The 15,067-nt window shown below is 36.9% G+C and overlaps 1 protein-coding gene across 4 annotated transcripts; it reads right to left on the bottom strand.

The window, feature by feature from the left end:
- Positions 1–1,179: 1,179 nt before the first annotated feature.
- Positions 1,180–10,322, bottom strand: LOC136218480 (serine/arginine-rich splicing factor SR34A). 4 transcript variants are annotated; one of them, XM_066005367.1, is made up of 14 exons: positions 10,093–10,322; positions 8,615–8,880; positions 8,353–8,469; positions 7,333–7,398; positions 7,150–7,224; positions 6,924–7,074; positions 6,729–6,775; positions 6,590–6,647; positions 6,355–6,404; positions 6,205–6,261; positions 1,916–1,983; positions 1,714–1,785; positions 1,537–1,594; positions 1,180–1,451 (listed from the first exon to the last, which is right to left on the bottom strand). In XM_066005367.1, the coding sequence occupies exons 3-14, from the start codon at positions 8,437–8,439 to the stop codon at positions 1,431–1,433; spliced, it is 810 nt and encodes a 269-aa protein (XP_065861439.1). In that variant the 5' UTR covers positions 8,440–8,469; positions 8,615–8,880; positions 10,093–10,322; the 3' UTR covers positions 1,180–1,430. The 4 variants fall into 4 exon arrangements, with proteins under 4 accessions (XP_065861439.1, XP_065861438.1, XP_065861440.1 ...); XM_066005366.1 differs by lacking the exon at positions 8,615–8,880 and having other exon boundaries at positions 10,093–10,321; XM_066005368.1 differs by lacking the exon at positions 8,615–8,880 and having other exon boundaries at positions 10,158–10,320.
- Positions 10,323–15,067: the final 4,745 nt, after the last annotated feature.

Genomic DNA, 15,067 nt, shown 5'->3' on the forward strand with positions numbered 1-15,067 from the left:
AGTAAGTTCATGGAGTTGGTGAGACACTTATAAAGTCCAGAGAGCTAATATAGTTTTATGGACAAATTTAAGGAGTTCGTAATACGAAATAATAGCTAATATACTTTTATGGACAAGTTTAAGGAGTTCGTAATACGAAATAATCAAGGTCAAAGAGCTGGTGAGACATTTGTAAAGTTTAGGAAATCAATCTAATTTTATGGACAAGTCCAAAGAGCTGGTGATGTATTAAGCCTTTTTTATATTACCATTTTGAAATGTTTTTTTTAAAAAAAAATATGTATTAGACATTGTTCTTTTTATGTTTTACTAATTTTTTTAATGGTTTAAAATTGAGTTAGAAACGGTAGTTTTGTCTTTCATATAATTTCATTGAATTTAGGTAAATAATTTATTAGTCTCCTAGTTTTTACCTAACATATTGTTTAGTCCTATTTTGAAAAACACATTTTAAAGTCCCTATCTTTTGCCAATATTAACCCTTTGGTCCTTTTATCTTGTTTTTTAAGACTTGTAACCGTTATATTTTAGCATAAATAGACATATATAAAATAATAGAGTAACATGGTCAACTTGTATTATACTGTGGTTATCCTTAAATCTAAGATATGTTTGGTTAAAAATATATAAAAAAAAATAGATAAAAGAACCACATGGTTAATATTGGTAAAAGATATGAACCTTAAAATGTGTTTTTCAAAATAGGATTAAACAGTGTGTTAGGTAAAAACTACGGGAGTAATAAATTATTTACCCTTGAATTTATGTAATGCCAAAATTAAATGAAAGTGTATTAAATTTGATGCGTTCATTTTGTTTTTATTTATTTCAGGATTTGTAGTTTTTAATTATTTTAAATTTTTATTCTTTAGGGAATTTTTGCCTTTTTGTTACCTGAATAAGAATTACAATGATATTATTCTATTGTTATGTTTTTCAAATTTTTAACTTTTTAAATAGGATCTTTTGTTTTTAAATTCTAATATGATCTTTTCCATGTTGTAGTATTAACATCCATGGATATATCAGAATTGAAAATGCTTTTAGTTGAGCGTTGTTTATCTAGAGTTTTTTTTTTTTTTTAAAGAGTATTTGTGTTAGTAGGCGTTTTATTTCATTTATGACAGTTACAAATTGAGGAAATAAGTCTTCAGAGAAAAACTCCATATCAGCCATTCATTTAAAATCCAATCAATCATATGCTTGCATAAAATTCATCACAATTCACAACTAAAGACTAAGTTCAACTGAGAAGTAGCAAAACAAACACAAACACAAACACATCAAGGGTATGTTAATAACAATAATCCATGACAAAGCATCAAAGCCAAAATAATCAATACCTAGCTAGTTCTAAGTTTTTTCCATCATCAAATCGATCAAATATCTGCTGAAACTTTTTCCCTTGTCGGAAACTCCAAGATGAGCTTCTAAGCACTGCCAGATCTTGCCTGCACATAATTAACACTTCCAAAATTACTTGTTATCTAATTTGCCTATTTCTCACTCTACTTTCACTTAATGACAATCCTTTACCTTCTTGGGAGATTCTGACCTTGACCTTGACCCTGACCTCGACCTCAACCTAGTAGCTCTGCATATTCCGTAAGCAACTCAGTGACATGCTATTCAGATGGGAAATACTAATAGGCCAAAAGCAATTGTAAAATCACACATTAACATGCGGTAAAAGCACAAGCCATTTACAAATACCTGGATGATTTAACAGGTGATGCCGATATAGAATTGGACACTGATCTTGAAGGGGAACGTTCCAATGATTTGCTGCTCGACCAACAGTTTAATTCTCATTATCGGCAAAGAAATTAAGAGCTCATTATAGAAGTACGCTTTTCCTAACCTTTTTTTTATATATTAAAATAAATAATAAAACATCTACACACCACCCACCCACCTTCGAGTCCTTCTTGGACTTCTGCTTCTGCTGCGGCTCCTTGACGGACTGTTTTCATACCTCTTCACCTATACAAAATTGACACAATTAGAAAAGTGAGCACTTTCATAATATTCATTCCTTTTAAGCTACTAACATCATCTAGCGGCCAAAATAGCTCTAGGTAGGGCTGTACAAACAGAGCAACTCACTTCTTGGTTGTTAACCCATGGATAATCAATAGAGTTCGTTTGGTTTTAATTTGAATATTCACATTTTTTTTCCTTTTTTTATTTAAAAACTATTTTCTTATTTTAAATTATTTTACAGGACAAAAAAATGGAGAAATGAACTTTTTGACCCCTGAACAATCAAAAATTCTTTCTTCCAGCCCAGCCTTTTAATTTGTAACATTAGTATACAACAACAACAACAAAGCCTTAGTCCCGAAATGATTCGGGGTCGGCTAACATGAACCATCATATAAAACCGTGAAAATCAAGTCGTGTCAGCGACACAGATTCGCTCCCTCCACTCCGTCCTATCCACTACCATATTTTCCTCAATTCCCAATAAACTCATATCACTCTCGATCACCCTCCTCCAAGTTTGCTTAGGTCTTCCCCTACCCCTCACCACTACATCCCTTTGCCACTCTTCGGTTCTCCTAACCGGCGCATCAAGCGCTCTACGTCTCACATGGCCAAACCACCTTAGTCGGTTTTCTCTCATTTTATTCTCAATAGATGTGACCCCTACTTTTGTCCTAATTATTTCATTACGCACCCGGTCCTTTCTCGTGTGACCACACATCCATCTCAACATACGCATCTCCGCCACCGACATCTTATGGATGTGGCAGTGTTTCACTGCCCAACACTCCGTACCATATAACAATGCTGGTCTAATTGCCGTCTGGTAGAATTTTCCCTTCAATCTATTAGGCATGCCGGGATCACAAAGGAAACCCGTAGCACTCTTCCACTTCGACCAACCAGCTTTAATCCTATGAGCAACATCTCCATCTACTTCTCCATCCGTTTGGATAATAGATCCTAAATACCGGAAGCAATCCGAGGCCTGAACAACTCTCCCATCTAGGATGATTGTCCCTGCCTCCCTACTCCTACGGCCGCTAAACTTACACTCCAAATATTCTGTCTTACTTCGACTCAACTTAAAGCCTCTAGATTCTAGAGTTTGCCTCCATAGTTCCAACTTCATCTCCACTCCTTCTTTCGTCTCCTCAACCAACACAATATCATCTGCAAACAGCATGCACCATGGTATACCATCTTGAAGTGAACTTGTTAGTTCATCCATAACGATGGCAAAAAGAAATGGGCTTAGTGCGGAACCTTGATGCACTCCAATCGTAATAGGAAACTCTTCAGTCTTCCCAACACTAGTACGTACACTCGTGCATACTCCCTCATACATGTCCTTTATGATGTCAATATATTTCCGCGAAATGCCTTTCCTTATCAAGGCCCACCAAAGTACTTCCCTTGGTACCTTATCATATGCTTTCTCCAAGTCAATGAAAACCATAGTGCCTACTAAAACCGCTAACATATGATCCAATTCTAACAGATCCATTTCACACCATACAATTGGGCCAAAAAAGAGGAATGCTTAGATGGACTTTTCCTATCACTGAAGTTGTTAGATTTTATTTGACAACTTAGTAACCTCTTCACCTACTCTCCTCTCGCCTCTGTCAACACATGATCTCAGATTCTCACTATCTTTCTCAGTTTTCCAGTCCCCCATGGCCTGGTGGTGGTTAAGCTTTTCTTTCTATTTAAAACATGGAAAACTGAGAAAGATCGTGAGAATCTGGGATCGTGTTTGATAGAGGCGAGAGTGGTGAAGAGGTTAATAAGTTGTCAAATAAAATTAACAACTTCAGTTATAAAAACTCTAGGAGAAGTCCATCTAGACATACCCTTTTTTTTTGCCCAATTGTACGGTGTGAAAATGGATCTGTTAGAATTGGATCATATGTTGAGTATATAAGAGGTTCAGAAAATGCCATGGCAGGAACTTGGGGCGAAAATGGTAAGTGGATTAAAGCATCAATTTGCAATCTGATTCCAGTACCAAGCAGGAGAGAGGGTCCACCTCCACTGATCTACGTTGCCTCCGGAATAGACGGCAGGATTTCAACAGATGGGGATTAAGTTCCCATGGTGATTTAAGGTCCGCCCAAGAGTAAGGGATTGTTGAAAACATCTCCTCATGAAAAATCATAGTTACAGAAGGATTAAAATAAGGATTATGGATCTGTTGGTGGTGGTGGTGGTTATTTTGAAAATCTTGAAGAGAGATTTGAGATGACGAAGATTGATGGGTATATCAGTGAGTTAATTCTCTGCTACAAGGCTCTCAGGGAAAAAACTTATGGTGTTTGGCTTGTTAAAAGGAAGGATGAAGAAACTGGTGAAATTAATGGTTTATACAGGTTAATAAGCAGCAAAAAGTAAAGTTGTCAGCTGAAATCAGATAGATAACTTCAACTAAAGAATGCTACGAATGAGTCCACCTAAGCATCGAATTTGTTCTTTTTATTTCAATTTAGACAGTGTGAAATGGGTCCTCTAGATTCAACCAAATGTTACCAATTTTAATAGGCTAGGTGTACATGCGACCTGTTAAAGGGGTCATGGGTTAAAAGCAAGAATTTTGGATAGGCCAAGCTAAAGAAGCCATTTTGCCAAAAACAATAATTATAAGTTTATTTTTTTTCACGATCATAATCAAAAGAGGAAGAAAAATAACTCATTTGGAAAAAGAAAATATAAAATTCCTTGAAAAGCTCCCAAAATTCTTACCAGCCCAGAAAACTCATCGGAAAGGTTGCAATAGCACTAAATCACAAACACCTACTTTATCCTAAACTAATATTTTGAACCTCTAAAAAAAACACTTATTTTTCAAAAATCCATTAATGCTATTAGAAAAAATTTAGCAGTCTGTTTAGAATTAACCAGACACTGAATCTAGGAATCATTATCAAACTCTGAGCTGTCTACACTTATGGTTTTCCCATCTTCAAAGAAAAATTAAATTAAACAAAAAAAAATAAGCAAAACAGTGAACACGTCTATGCTGCATGATCTATTTTTCTCTTTGGTTCCTACAGAAAAAGCAGCATGTTTAAATCTAAAAAAGATCCCAAATTTTCTTAGTCAAACAAACATTATTCAAGAAAATAAATAAATAAGTGAAGCCAAAGATAAACAAAATGAAACCCAGATCAACTACCAACAAGCAAAAACAATAAGGAATCGTACTGAAGAACAGAGGGTCAAAATGAAAAGAACAAATATAGAGGTGGCAAGCTATGTTGCACGAAAACGGAAACGACGCAAACCGGGAGATGTTATTTCTAACAAAAACATAGAAAACGGAAACATGTAAATATTAAAATATAGGGGCATATTTATAAATATTAAAAGTAAAATAATAAAAGGATTGGTATTTATGCTCTGATAGATGATTACAACAGTGAGTAAAAGATATAAAATAATTAGAAATTGTGAAATAGAAATTATCATCAATTTAAGAAGTTGTTTGTAGATAAAGAGGAAGTATAAATAGCTAGAATCATAGTTGGAATTGAAATTGGATGGAGTTGCTGCTGGAAATGGTTTCCTAACCAGAAACTTGTTTCTTATTTTCAATACTTACGGAAACACGCCCAAAAACGTGTTGTACTGGTTTTCGGGAGTTTCCGTTTCTGAAAACAGACACGAAATGCAAAAATGCTGCTAAAGAGGAGTTTCCGTGCTAAGTAGGTGGTAAGGAAGACAGAGATGGTAAAGAGCAATAATAGTAATGATGTCACTGTCCGGATCCCGGAATTTGGTAGTGCCATGGAATGTGGAGAGGGTCCACAATGCCAATGGAGGTAAGGGATGTCAGGTGTCTGAAGTTTGGGGGTGAATAATTTGAAAAGATGAGATAAAGATTGGATGCCAAGGTTCAACCAAAATTTGGTATTTGCCTATTCGGTTTGGGTTGGATAACTTTTGAGTGAATAATTCAGTTCAGGGTAAACTAAATCTTCGGTTAAAGTGAACCCAAACCACTGCAGCAAATGAATCACTAAACTATTTATATTTGGGTTGGGTCACTGTGTGGTTGAATTATTTTGGGACAGCCCTACCTCTAAGAGCAGCAGAGTGTGCAAATCAAGAATTTTTTTACAAGAAAAAATAGCCATTTTCGAAAGCCAATGACAGGAAATAGGCAAAGGCAAGAGAAGACTAACATTTATGGATACATGAACAGTCCTAGATACTCACCCGAATATAAGATCTAGCCCAAGGATTCCTGAACTCAGTGTCATCAAGTTTCCGAATCTGCACCAGCATCTCAAAGTGAGTCGTCAGTCAAAGTAAAAGAAATGCCATCAACAACTCAGTCAAGTGAGGGTTGTTGGAGAAAAAACTTACAGCATATTTCATGTCTTCATGATTTGTATAATCAACAACACCAAATGTTCCTGAGTAAACATAGTTATAGCATCATCTTGTTAGGATGATTAAAATACTCTTCCAGAACTAATATTAAATCATTTTGCAACCCATCCAAAAGCAAATGTGAAATGAAATTCCAACAAGTTGCAGTAAAAGGAGAGGCTAAAATGAGTAAATTTTTCGATATTCTTTCTTAAAACAAAAGGCCTACCATCACTGTCACGAGAAACTTCAGCAAAGCACACATCGCCTGCTTTCCTCATGTGATCCTGAAATGAAATTTATGGCTCTAGTAACAAGTATGCTAACAAAAAAAATGTACTAGTTGGTCATTATCAAAAATCTCAAACCTTCAGATCTTGCCAGGAAGCAGAAGATGGGAGTCCACGAACAATAACTGCAATGCAAATATGACGGCCAGGGATCTAAATAAACTAGGAACTGTATGCAAAGATCGAGCTTGAATAATTGTTTGTACAGCTTTTTTTCCAATAGTTACTTGCTAGTTGCTACTAAAAGCAAAAACTAAAATTCTCACAACAAACCTCGAAATTCAGAATGACGTGAGATTCCATATCGACTTCCACCCCCACTTCCACCTCCACCCCCACCCCCACCCCCGCCCCCACCACCGCTACCATAACTCCCACGACGATCACTTGAAGATTGCCCTCTACCTCCATGAGCAAGCTCGACCTGGGCAAACAATAATGAGAATCAGAATTAAAACTTGGAGCAAAATATACAACAAATGATCAGCAATTCTTTTACCCTCAAACGACTTCCATCAAAATTATAGCCATCCCGACCCCTGATTGCATCTTCAGCATCCCGGGAATTTTCAAACTGTGAAACAAACAAATGTCAGTTCAAGTTAAATGCTCTCATCTCCACTCTTCCACTGAAATAAATTGTGTGGAATGCATGATAATCAATACACATTAACATTCTTACCTCAACGAAACAATAACACGGAGGGCGAGGAGGAATCTTCAACTCAATGTCCAGTATACGACCATACTACAGAAAAATTTATACAAAGGAAAATCAGCTTATTTGCATTAACAATTAAAATGTTGTAGAGCAATTCAAAACTATGTAAAGGTAGAAAACTTTCAGGAAAACAAGAAAGAAAAAAAAAATAGCAGACCAAGCATATTATCAAAGGGAATAAATCACATAGGACCCCATCAAAGGAAGAGGAGAAATCAAAAATTAGCTTCTATTTCAAGGAGAGAAGACAAGATACACTAAACTGAATAATGATTCATCCATCTAAACAGTATTGAAGTTTCAGGAAATAAACATACGCTGATGTAAGTTATAAATTATCTTCTTTTTTTTTTTTCTTATAGAACTGTTAACTTTTTTTTCTTGCATTTCTAGCTTTATGAAGCTGGCTGAACATCTATTCTTTTACTCCCGATTCATCTTCTGAAATTTTTCTGACCTCCTACTCCTCCACTTCCCTTAAATATATTTAATCTGTTTTGGAGACAAAATTTGGCTTTCAAAACCAAATTAATTGACTATGTTGTTGTTACCTTAAACTATATATTCTCTTTCTAACAATGTATTTAGTATATTTAAAGTACAATAAGGTAACAACGTCACAGTTAACGATCATTAGTATTTCCTTCTCGAAACAGTATTTACAGTTCCAAAATATGTCCAAAGGACCAAAGACAATGCAAGGCATGCCTTTCTGCACCTGGACTTAGGTGCTCCTGCTTTGCCTCACTGCCTAGGCAAGGCGCCTTTAACAAGGCTTCTTGTAACATATCCATTAGGAATAGAAATATCAAAACACATATTAAGGGAAAAAAAAATGTTCTAGAATGGGCAGATTCATTCATGCAGCATTATAGGTAAGAATATACAATTATTATCACATGAAATGGTAATATGCATAATTAACTCAACAGGAATGTTATTGTATAGTATATAGTGCACAATAGAGCATTCAAATCAGACCTTGTAAAATAGATCTTCAACTTCCCATTCTCTTATATCTGGGGGCAAGTTTCCAACATAGATTGTTCGAGAAAAGCGGCTGCTCATTTCTGATAATGTAGCAAAGCTTTAACTGCACTGCATAGAGAAAAGGAACCACATAAATGAATAAGAACTCCTTCATTTTCAAGCAATAAAGTCACTCCATCAACTCTTGCTTCATTTATCATCAGCACTCTGACGATAACAAAGTATAGAGAAGCCAAAAAACGATGAAGCAAACCAAGTGAGCAATCCTCCATGTGAGCGGTGCTCCAAAAGCTCCATTGCTCATTTGCTCCAAGTTGCTCCAAAGCTATAATAAATTTGAAAACTATTTTGAACTGCACATCCTCTCCTGAATTTTTGCAGATGTATAGTTCTTCTGAGGGTGAGCAAGAATCTCCAATTACATAATATAAAACCCACAAGTCCACCCTGATTCTCCCACTCCCTCTCTATATCCCTATGTATGATTGCAAAGCTCATATTTGTCCAAGCGCTTGTCATCTATCATAAAGAAAGCATTTGTGTCATGCATCAGGTATGATTGACATATATTTATGCAAATTTACCTTATCCAGCTCTCTTTAGAACAAAACTGAAGAAAACAACCTTGGAAGATTTATGTACATCCCCAGTTCCATTTTTTTAAAAGCAACGAGACTCCATATGAGGTCAGCTCCTAGAAAGGGGAGTGAGTACATGACTCATCTGCTCATCTTATTTAAGCAATTAAGTGTTAGTCCTATTAGCAAATCATATTTTGACACAGAAAGCCTACAGTATTCTCATTTTATGGATATGTAATGCATATCATGCTTTCTTTTTATCCACTGCTAGACATGGGGTAATCTTGACATCTGCATCCCTGTCTCTTGGATTGCAGAAGACCATACATAAGAAAAGTAGAAGGATGCCTTAGGGTACTTCTTGAAGATCCATAAGTATGACACAAAGACTTGAATCATTTTGCAATGACTACATGCAAGACACAAAGGAATGAAAAAAGATTCAATGTGCCTTAACAGTCAAAGCACTTCAGCAGTTTCAGAGAATGTTTATGTATCATAGAAACAATCCTTAGCCATCACTGCTTTCCTCGTCCAATAAAGTAATCTTGCTGGAACCTTATACGATAACTGGAGTATACGTTCCAAAAGAAATAGATAGAGAAAGTGCTGAAGAAAAGAAACGCATGATGTAACATTTCTGCAATAGATTTCCAATATTCTGGCCATCAATGGTTTATATGTTCAAAACTAATGTCACCCCATATTCCCTTTATTTCAGACTCCCGCAAACTTAAAGCAAGAGAATGTAGGGCTTGATAGTATTCATTATTCATAGATCCGAAATTGTACAAGGATGTCAACATTGACAATAAATCCAATCATCTGTTAATGGTAAAGAAATGCCAAAAAAAGAATATAAGCAAATACAAGTACTTATTGACTACCAAAAAAGATCTTTATAATGAACAGGTCTAGAAAAAATCCAGCATTTTGAAGTGACAGATGGAAAAAGAGAGATAGAAAATAAAGGAATCCAGTAATTACCACAAAAAAAAAGAACATCGTAATTAGCCTCTCGAATAAGCAAACGGTGGATGATATAGAAGTAAAGTATCACTAAAGAAACTCTCCGAATCATTCGCAAACACGAAATGGAAACCTCAAAACCCTAATAGAAATAATAGAAAAAGAGAGGAGCTTCACTGACATTGTACCGAAACAGTTGAAGGCGGACAGAGAAGCGGAGTGGACTAGAAGCTTGACTGGACCAACCTGGTGAGACTCTAAGGGAGCTCCGAAAACCGAGCAAGTTGACGCAGCTCGCGAAAGCTAGGGTTTCTTCTTTGTTTCGTCGAGCGAAAAGATCGTGCCTCGGCGGCTTATTGAATTTTATATGGAACTTGGGAGGAGGGGGTTTTCCCAAAGTAAAAGAAGAAGGGTAAGTCTACAACTATAATATTTTATTTTCTCAGTTATCCAAATCACATTTATCAATTTTTTAAATAAAATGTTCAATACCAACTCCAAAAGTTGGGTCACTGCATACTCTCAAATCTTTATCATAAAATTGCATCAATAGTTTGTCACTAAATCATGTTTTTGTATTAAAAAAAAAAAAAAGTGAGAGGTCAAAAAGATGTTAAAAAATGGCAACATTGCTATAAAAAAAAAAACTAAGCAATCATTGTTGTTTCAATATAAGACACTCTTCTAAACACTATCTATTTCATCAAGCACGGAAAATAAATTCAAAAAGCAAAAGCATCTTTAATGGTCGTAGGTTTTCAAACCTCCAACAATACCACATCATCCTAATACTTTCTGATAACTCATTACATGAACTTGGTTACGTGTTCAAACTATGGTGTTGATCCGACGTCGTGTTTGAGCCTACAAAACAATATGCAAGTCAAATAGGGCCAGAGTCTGGCAAACCCGCTCTGGTGCTTAAGTCGGTTTCTGATTTATGACAAAATGGAAGGGTATGGACTAGTTTAGTAACGTACCGGACCTTGTGCCTATACATGTGTATTTATAGTGTTTGATTGGATTTAAGGTTGTCTTTTTTTTTTTGAAATCCTTACGGAGCTAGGATTCCTGATCCCCTAAAGAATCCGAGCCGTGGGAGGAATTCTTTGTCTCGTATGATTCTAGAAGATCCTTTGTGGGGTTGAGGTTAGAGCTTCACGAATCGTGACGGGCTGCCGCTCATTGGGCTTGGGCCGTATTTGATCATTTCAGACCTGTTGAAGTGAGGCTTGGGCCATCTTGGACGCGCTTGGGCCCTTATCACTCTTTGGGCATGGGCCGTAATGAGGATAGCGATGACGTAATGCACGTGATATCATTTAGTATGGTATCAGATGTCCCCCACCACCTAGTCATTAAGACATTCTTTCAGAATTCTGTAATAAATTTTTTGTGAAAGGTGTATTTTGTTGTTTGGCTCCAAGTTTTTATTCTTTTGGAATCATCGTGGGTCCTTTTTCTGCTTATGTTGATGTGTCAGCTGAGGGATGGTTATAGGATCTTGTGTTTTAGTGGATCTTTAATGATAGTGCTTATTCCTACGCTAGAGACGCTTCATTTGTCTTTAAGATCTTTTGGCTTTATTTTCCTTTCCTTTTATCTTCTGTCTTCTTATCATTTCGTTTATCCTGCCATTCCCTTTCTCTTAAGTCATCCAAACTTCTTGCTTTTTTCTCTGTTTCACTTCCGTCGTATAAGCTCATCCTCCTTTTTATCTACCATGGTTCGAGCTGGGACTTCTCGGAGTAAAGGTAGGGGCTCCAACAAGAAAGGCAATCCTAGAGATGAGGAAGGTGATGGGTCTTCAAAACCCAAGGCTTCTCACCTAAAGAATTTCGAGTAGCCTATTGCCATCGATGATTTTACCCTAGCCACTTTGGTGTCTAATTTCCCTAAACTCTCCCATATTAAAGTTAGGGTTCCTTCTCTGGACCAGGTGATAACCGAAGCTCCAGAGGGCCATATGGGTTTCTATGAGATTTTCCTTGAGAATGGGGTGTGTCTCCCCTTTTGTGATAGCATCCTGAATGTTTTAGGAAAACTTGGGATATGCCCCGCCCAACCATCTCCTAATGCCTGGCTCGACCTTTCGGGTTTGGCTAAGGTTTGTGAAGATTTAGAGTATGCTTTGACGGGGCATCTTTTTTGTCATATCTGGACTCCTCTCTGTCATTAAATTGATGATGCTCTTCATATTCCAAAGGTTCCTTCCAGGATACCTTCCTTTGTGAATGACAAGCCATCGAACAATAAAAAAAACCTCAAGTCTCGCTGGTTTCAGATTTGTCTACTTAGGGATGAGGATGGGAAGATTTTGGGAGATTCCCTTTATCCTATTGACTTTCCCTTTCTGTTGCTCTTGGAATTCAGTGGCCATGGCCAGGGATGCCTTTCGAGATTTGGCTATTCCCCTACTTTCTGTTGATGAAATGGATATTATGAATATTTTGCTCAGGCTAAACCTCCGCTTATCGAATGATTATTTGGTGAGTCACTTGGAGCAAAGTCAGCCCCTTTTTGGTGTTGGATGAGGGGCGTCGGATTCACCTGGAAAGGGCTCCTACTTATATTTGTATTCTCACGGGTAAGTGAACATCCACTTATTTGTTGTTTTGATCGGGTTGATTTTGATACCGGTAATGCCTTTCTGATTATTATCTCGTTGAGTGGAGGCTCAAAAGCATGCCAGTAAAGAGGTTGAGGTTGCAGCGAGGCGTGTTGAAGTTGTAAGGCTCCGGGCTGAGGAGGAAACTGATAGTTCCTCACTCACGACTTCTTTCTTACTAGAAGGGTTGCCCCTCCCCCCCCCCCCCACCCACGAAGGTACATTAAAGGCTTCTAAAGGTGTGCCTCTTACTTTTAACTGAATATGCTATTATGAGCACATACTTTTTTCTGACCCTAATGATGAATTTCAGGTTATCTGTGCTCGGTATGTTGTAAGTGGGCCTCACGTCGCTCCAAATGGGATCAAAGGCTGAAACCCAAACTCTTTTCTCTCAATTTTAGAGCTTAAAGTAATATATATCCCACTTTGAGCCTAATGCACTTTTCCGGGCTCAATTCGGAGGTCAAACAAAGAAGTTATGATCATTTGAAGTTTTCTGAATGGAAGGTCCGGACGGTCTTGGAGCCATATATTTTGATTGGGTCATTTTTAGCCTTCGACTATAATATATGAAATATTCGTATTGTTGAGAAGAATCCAACGATATAAAAATCGTCGAAATAGGAGGTCGAGAAAGTTATTTTCAGAAACCGAAATGATTTGGGGTTGGTTTAGGGGCAAATCTATCCCTAATTGACTCGTACCCGATCGGGGACCATCGGGAAGCAGCATCCATTTTTTTTATAAAAACTACTATAAATTGCTCCAAAACTGCTATAATTCGGGATAAAATGCCTGTAAATTGTCATTGTGAGGGGAATATTCATTTTGAGAAAAAAAAATATTAGAAAGATAGAGAGAGAAAGAAGTGTGAGAAAGTTACAGGAGATCATCATCATCATCATCTTCTTCTTCTTCTTCTTCTTCACACTCAAATAACCCAAAACACATCTAAATCAATCCCAAATCATACCAAATTGTGAGAAATCATCCCAAATCATCTTAAATCATCATTTAATATCAGAATTGAAGGTTTTGAGTGAGGTTTCTAGAGAGATAAACACTTGAAAGTTAGTAGAGTGAGTGAAACCACCATTTCCTTCACCGATTCTTCGGGTAATCACTCAATTCTACATCTTAATACTTCCAACAGACAAGGAAATGGATTAATTCAATCAATTAATATCAATTCAGTTCTGTTCACGTCCAATTCCACCACTTTGGGAATTTGATCTCGGGTTTCGTTTGATGTTCCGTTCGTTTGCATTCGTGAGTCCACCTCCACACAAAATTGGATTATAGTGCCAAAGGTAACACTCTGAAGGGTTTAAAAGCCTTCCTTTTACTATGCTAATTGTTTTCATTTGATTTCTGTTTAGTTTAAGGACTAATCTGTAATTTTCGATAAGTTCATGGACTAAACTGTAATTTCTATTTTCGGCAAATTTATATTTATTTATGCTTAATTAGGCATATATACGCTCAAACACATAAATGTGATTAATTATGTGTTTAGGGGTATTTTGGGAATAAATATTAAATATGTTAGAATATATAGAGTTAGTTCAAGGGTTTAAATGCATGCTGATGTGATTAGACAATAGGATCTCAATGAATCCTAACTGATCGAGTCTGGTGTCGTAGTTAAATCTGAAAGATGAGTCCCAACGTCCCGGAACTAATGTTTATCTGTTTTGCAAGTTCAATACATTTATTTTATCCAAGGCAAGGATCTCCGTTAATCTTTCGGATGAAGATGCTAATGATTCCGAACATGTTGAGGACCATGATGATGTGATGGTTGAGGATGATCCTTCTGAGGATAAATATGAAGACATGGACGTTGCAACTCAAAATGACAAAGAAGAAGAAGAGATTGAGGTTCAGACTAAAGAAACTGCAGGCCTTGGAGTCGATGCTGCCATGACCATGGGACCTGGTAAGCTTTTCCTCTTACTTGTTATTGACAACATATTCTGCTTTCATTAATAGTTTCCCATTTCCTTTGGCAGATGATGTTGGGACCCATGAGCCGAAAGGAAATAGAGGGGATAAAGAATCTGCGCCTCAAACTTCAGTTGCTGTAAAGCAAACCGTTGTTAAAGACCTCGGCTCTACCTCCAATCCTGGCACTAACTCTACTGGCACTCCCTCCGACTTTAAGGTTTACTCACGAAGTTCTCAAACTTTAACTTTCTTTGCTTATTCCTATTATTTGCTCTTGTTTGTTTCTTTGATCTCACCCTTTTTATTTATGCATGGATCTGTAACTAGAACTCCCAGGCCTAGATTGTCTGCACCTGCTGATCCCCTACAATGGCTGGACTTAAGCTTTATATCTAGGAGAATTTCTGGTCTCTCCAACAATCATGCGCCGACGGCTTCAGCTGAATCTATTCAAGTGGACAAAGAAACTATTCTACGCTGCCTGGCTCTAGACCTACTTGAACTAGGTTCTTCTCAAGTTGCTATGTTGAAATATGTTGTCAGGGTGTTCTCCTATTCTCTTACTTCACAAGCCAACAAGGAACTCCTAGCATCTTTG

Source organism: Euphorbia lathyris, chromosome 2, assembly GCF_963576675.1.
Source record: "Euphorbia lathyris chromosome 2, ddEupLath1.1, whole genome shotgun sequence".
NCBI classification, from domain to species: domain Eukaryota; kingdom Viridiplantae; phylum Streptophyta; class Magnoliopsida; order Malpighiales; family Euphorbiaceae; genus Euphorbia; species Euphorbia lathyris.

Bases quoted from the DNA above. Each gene is read 5' to 3' on its own strand.
- LOC136218480 (XM_066005367.1), bottom strand. From the start codon at position 8,439: ATGAGCAGCCGCTTTTCTCGAACAATCTATGTTGGAAACTTGCCCCCA. The intron at 1,786-1,915 runs GTGGGTGGGTGG...TTGGTCGAGCAG, and splicing joins AGTCCAAGAAGGACTCGAAG to CAAATCATTGGAACGTTCCC. The intron at 1,595-1,713 runs GTATTTGTAAAT...CGGAATATGCAG, and splicing joins TCACCTGTTAAATCATCCAG to AGCTACTAGGTTGAGGTCGA.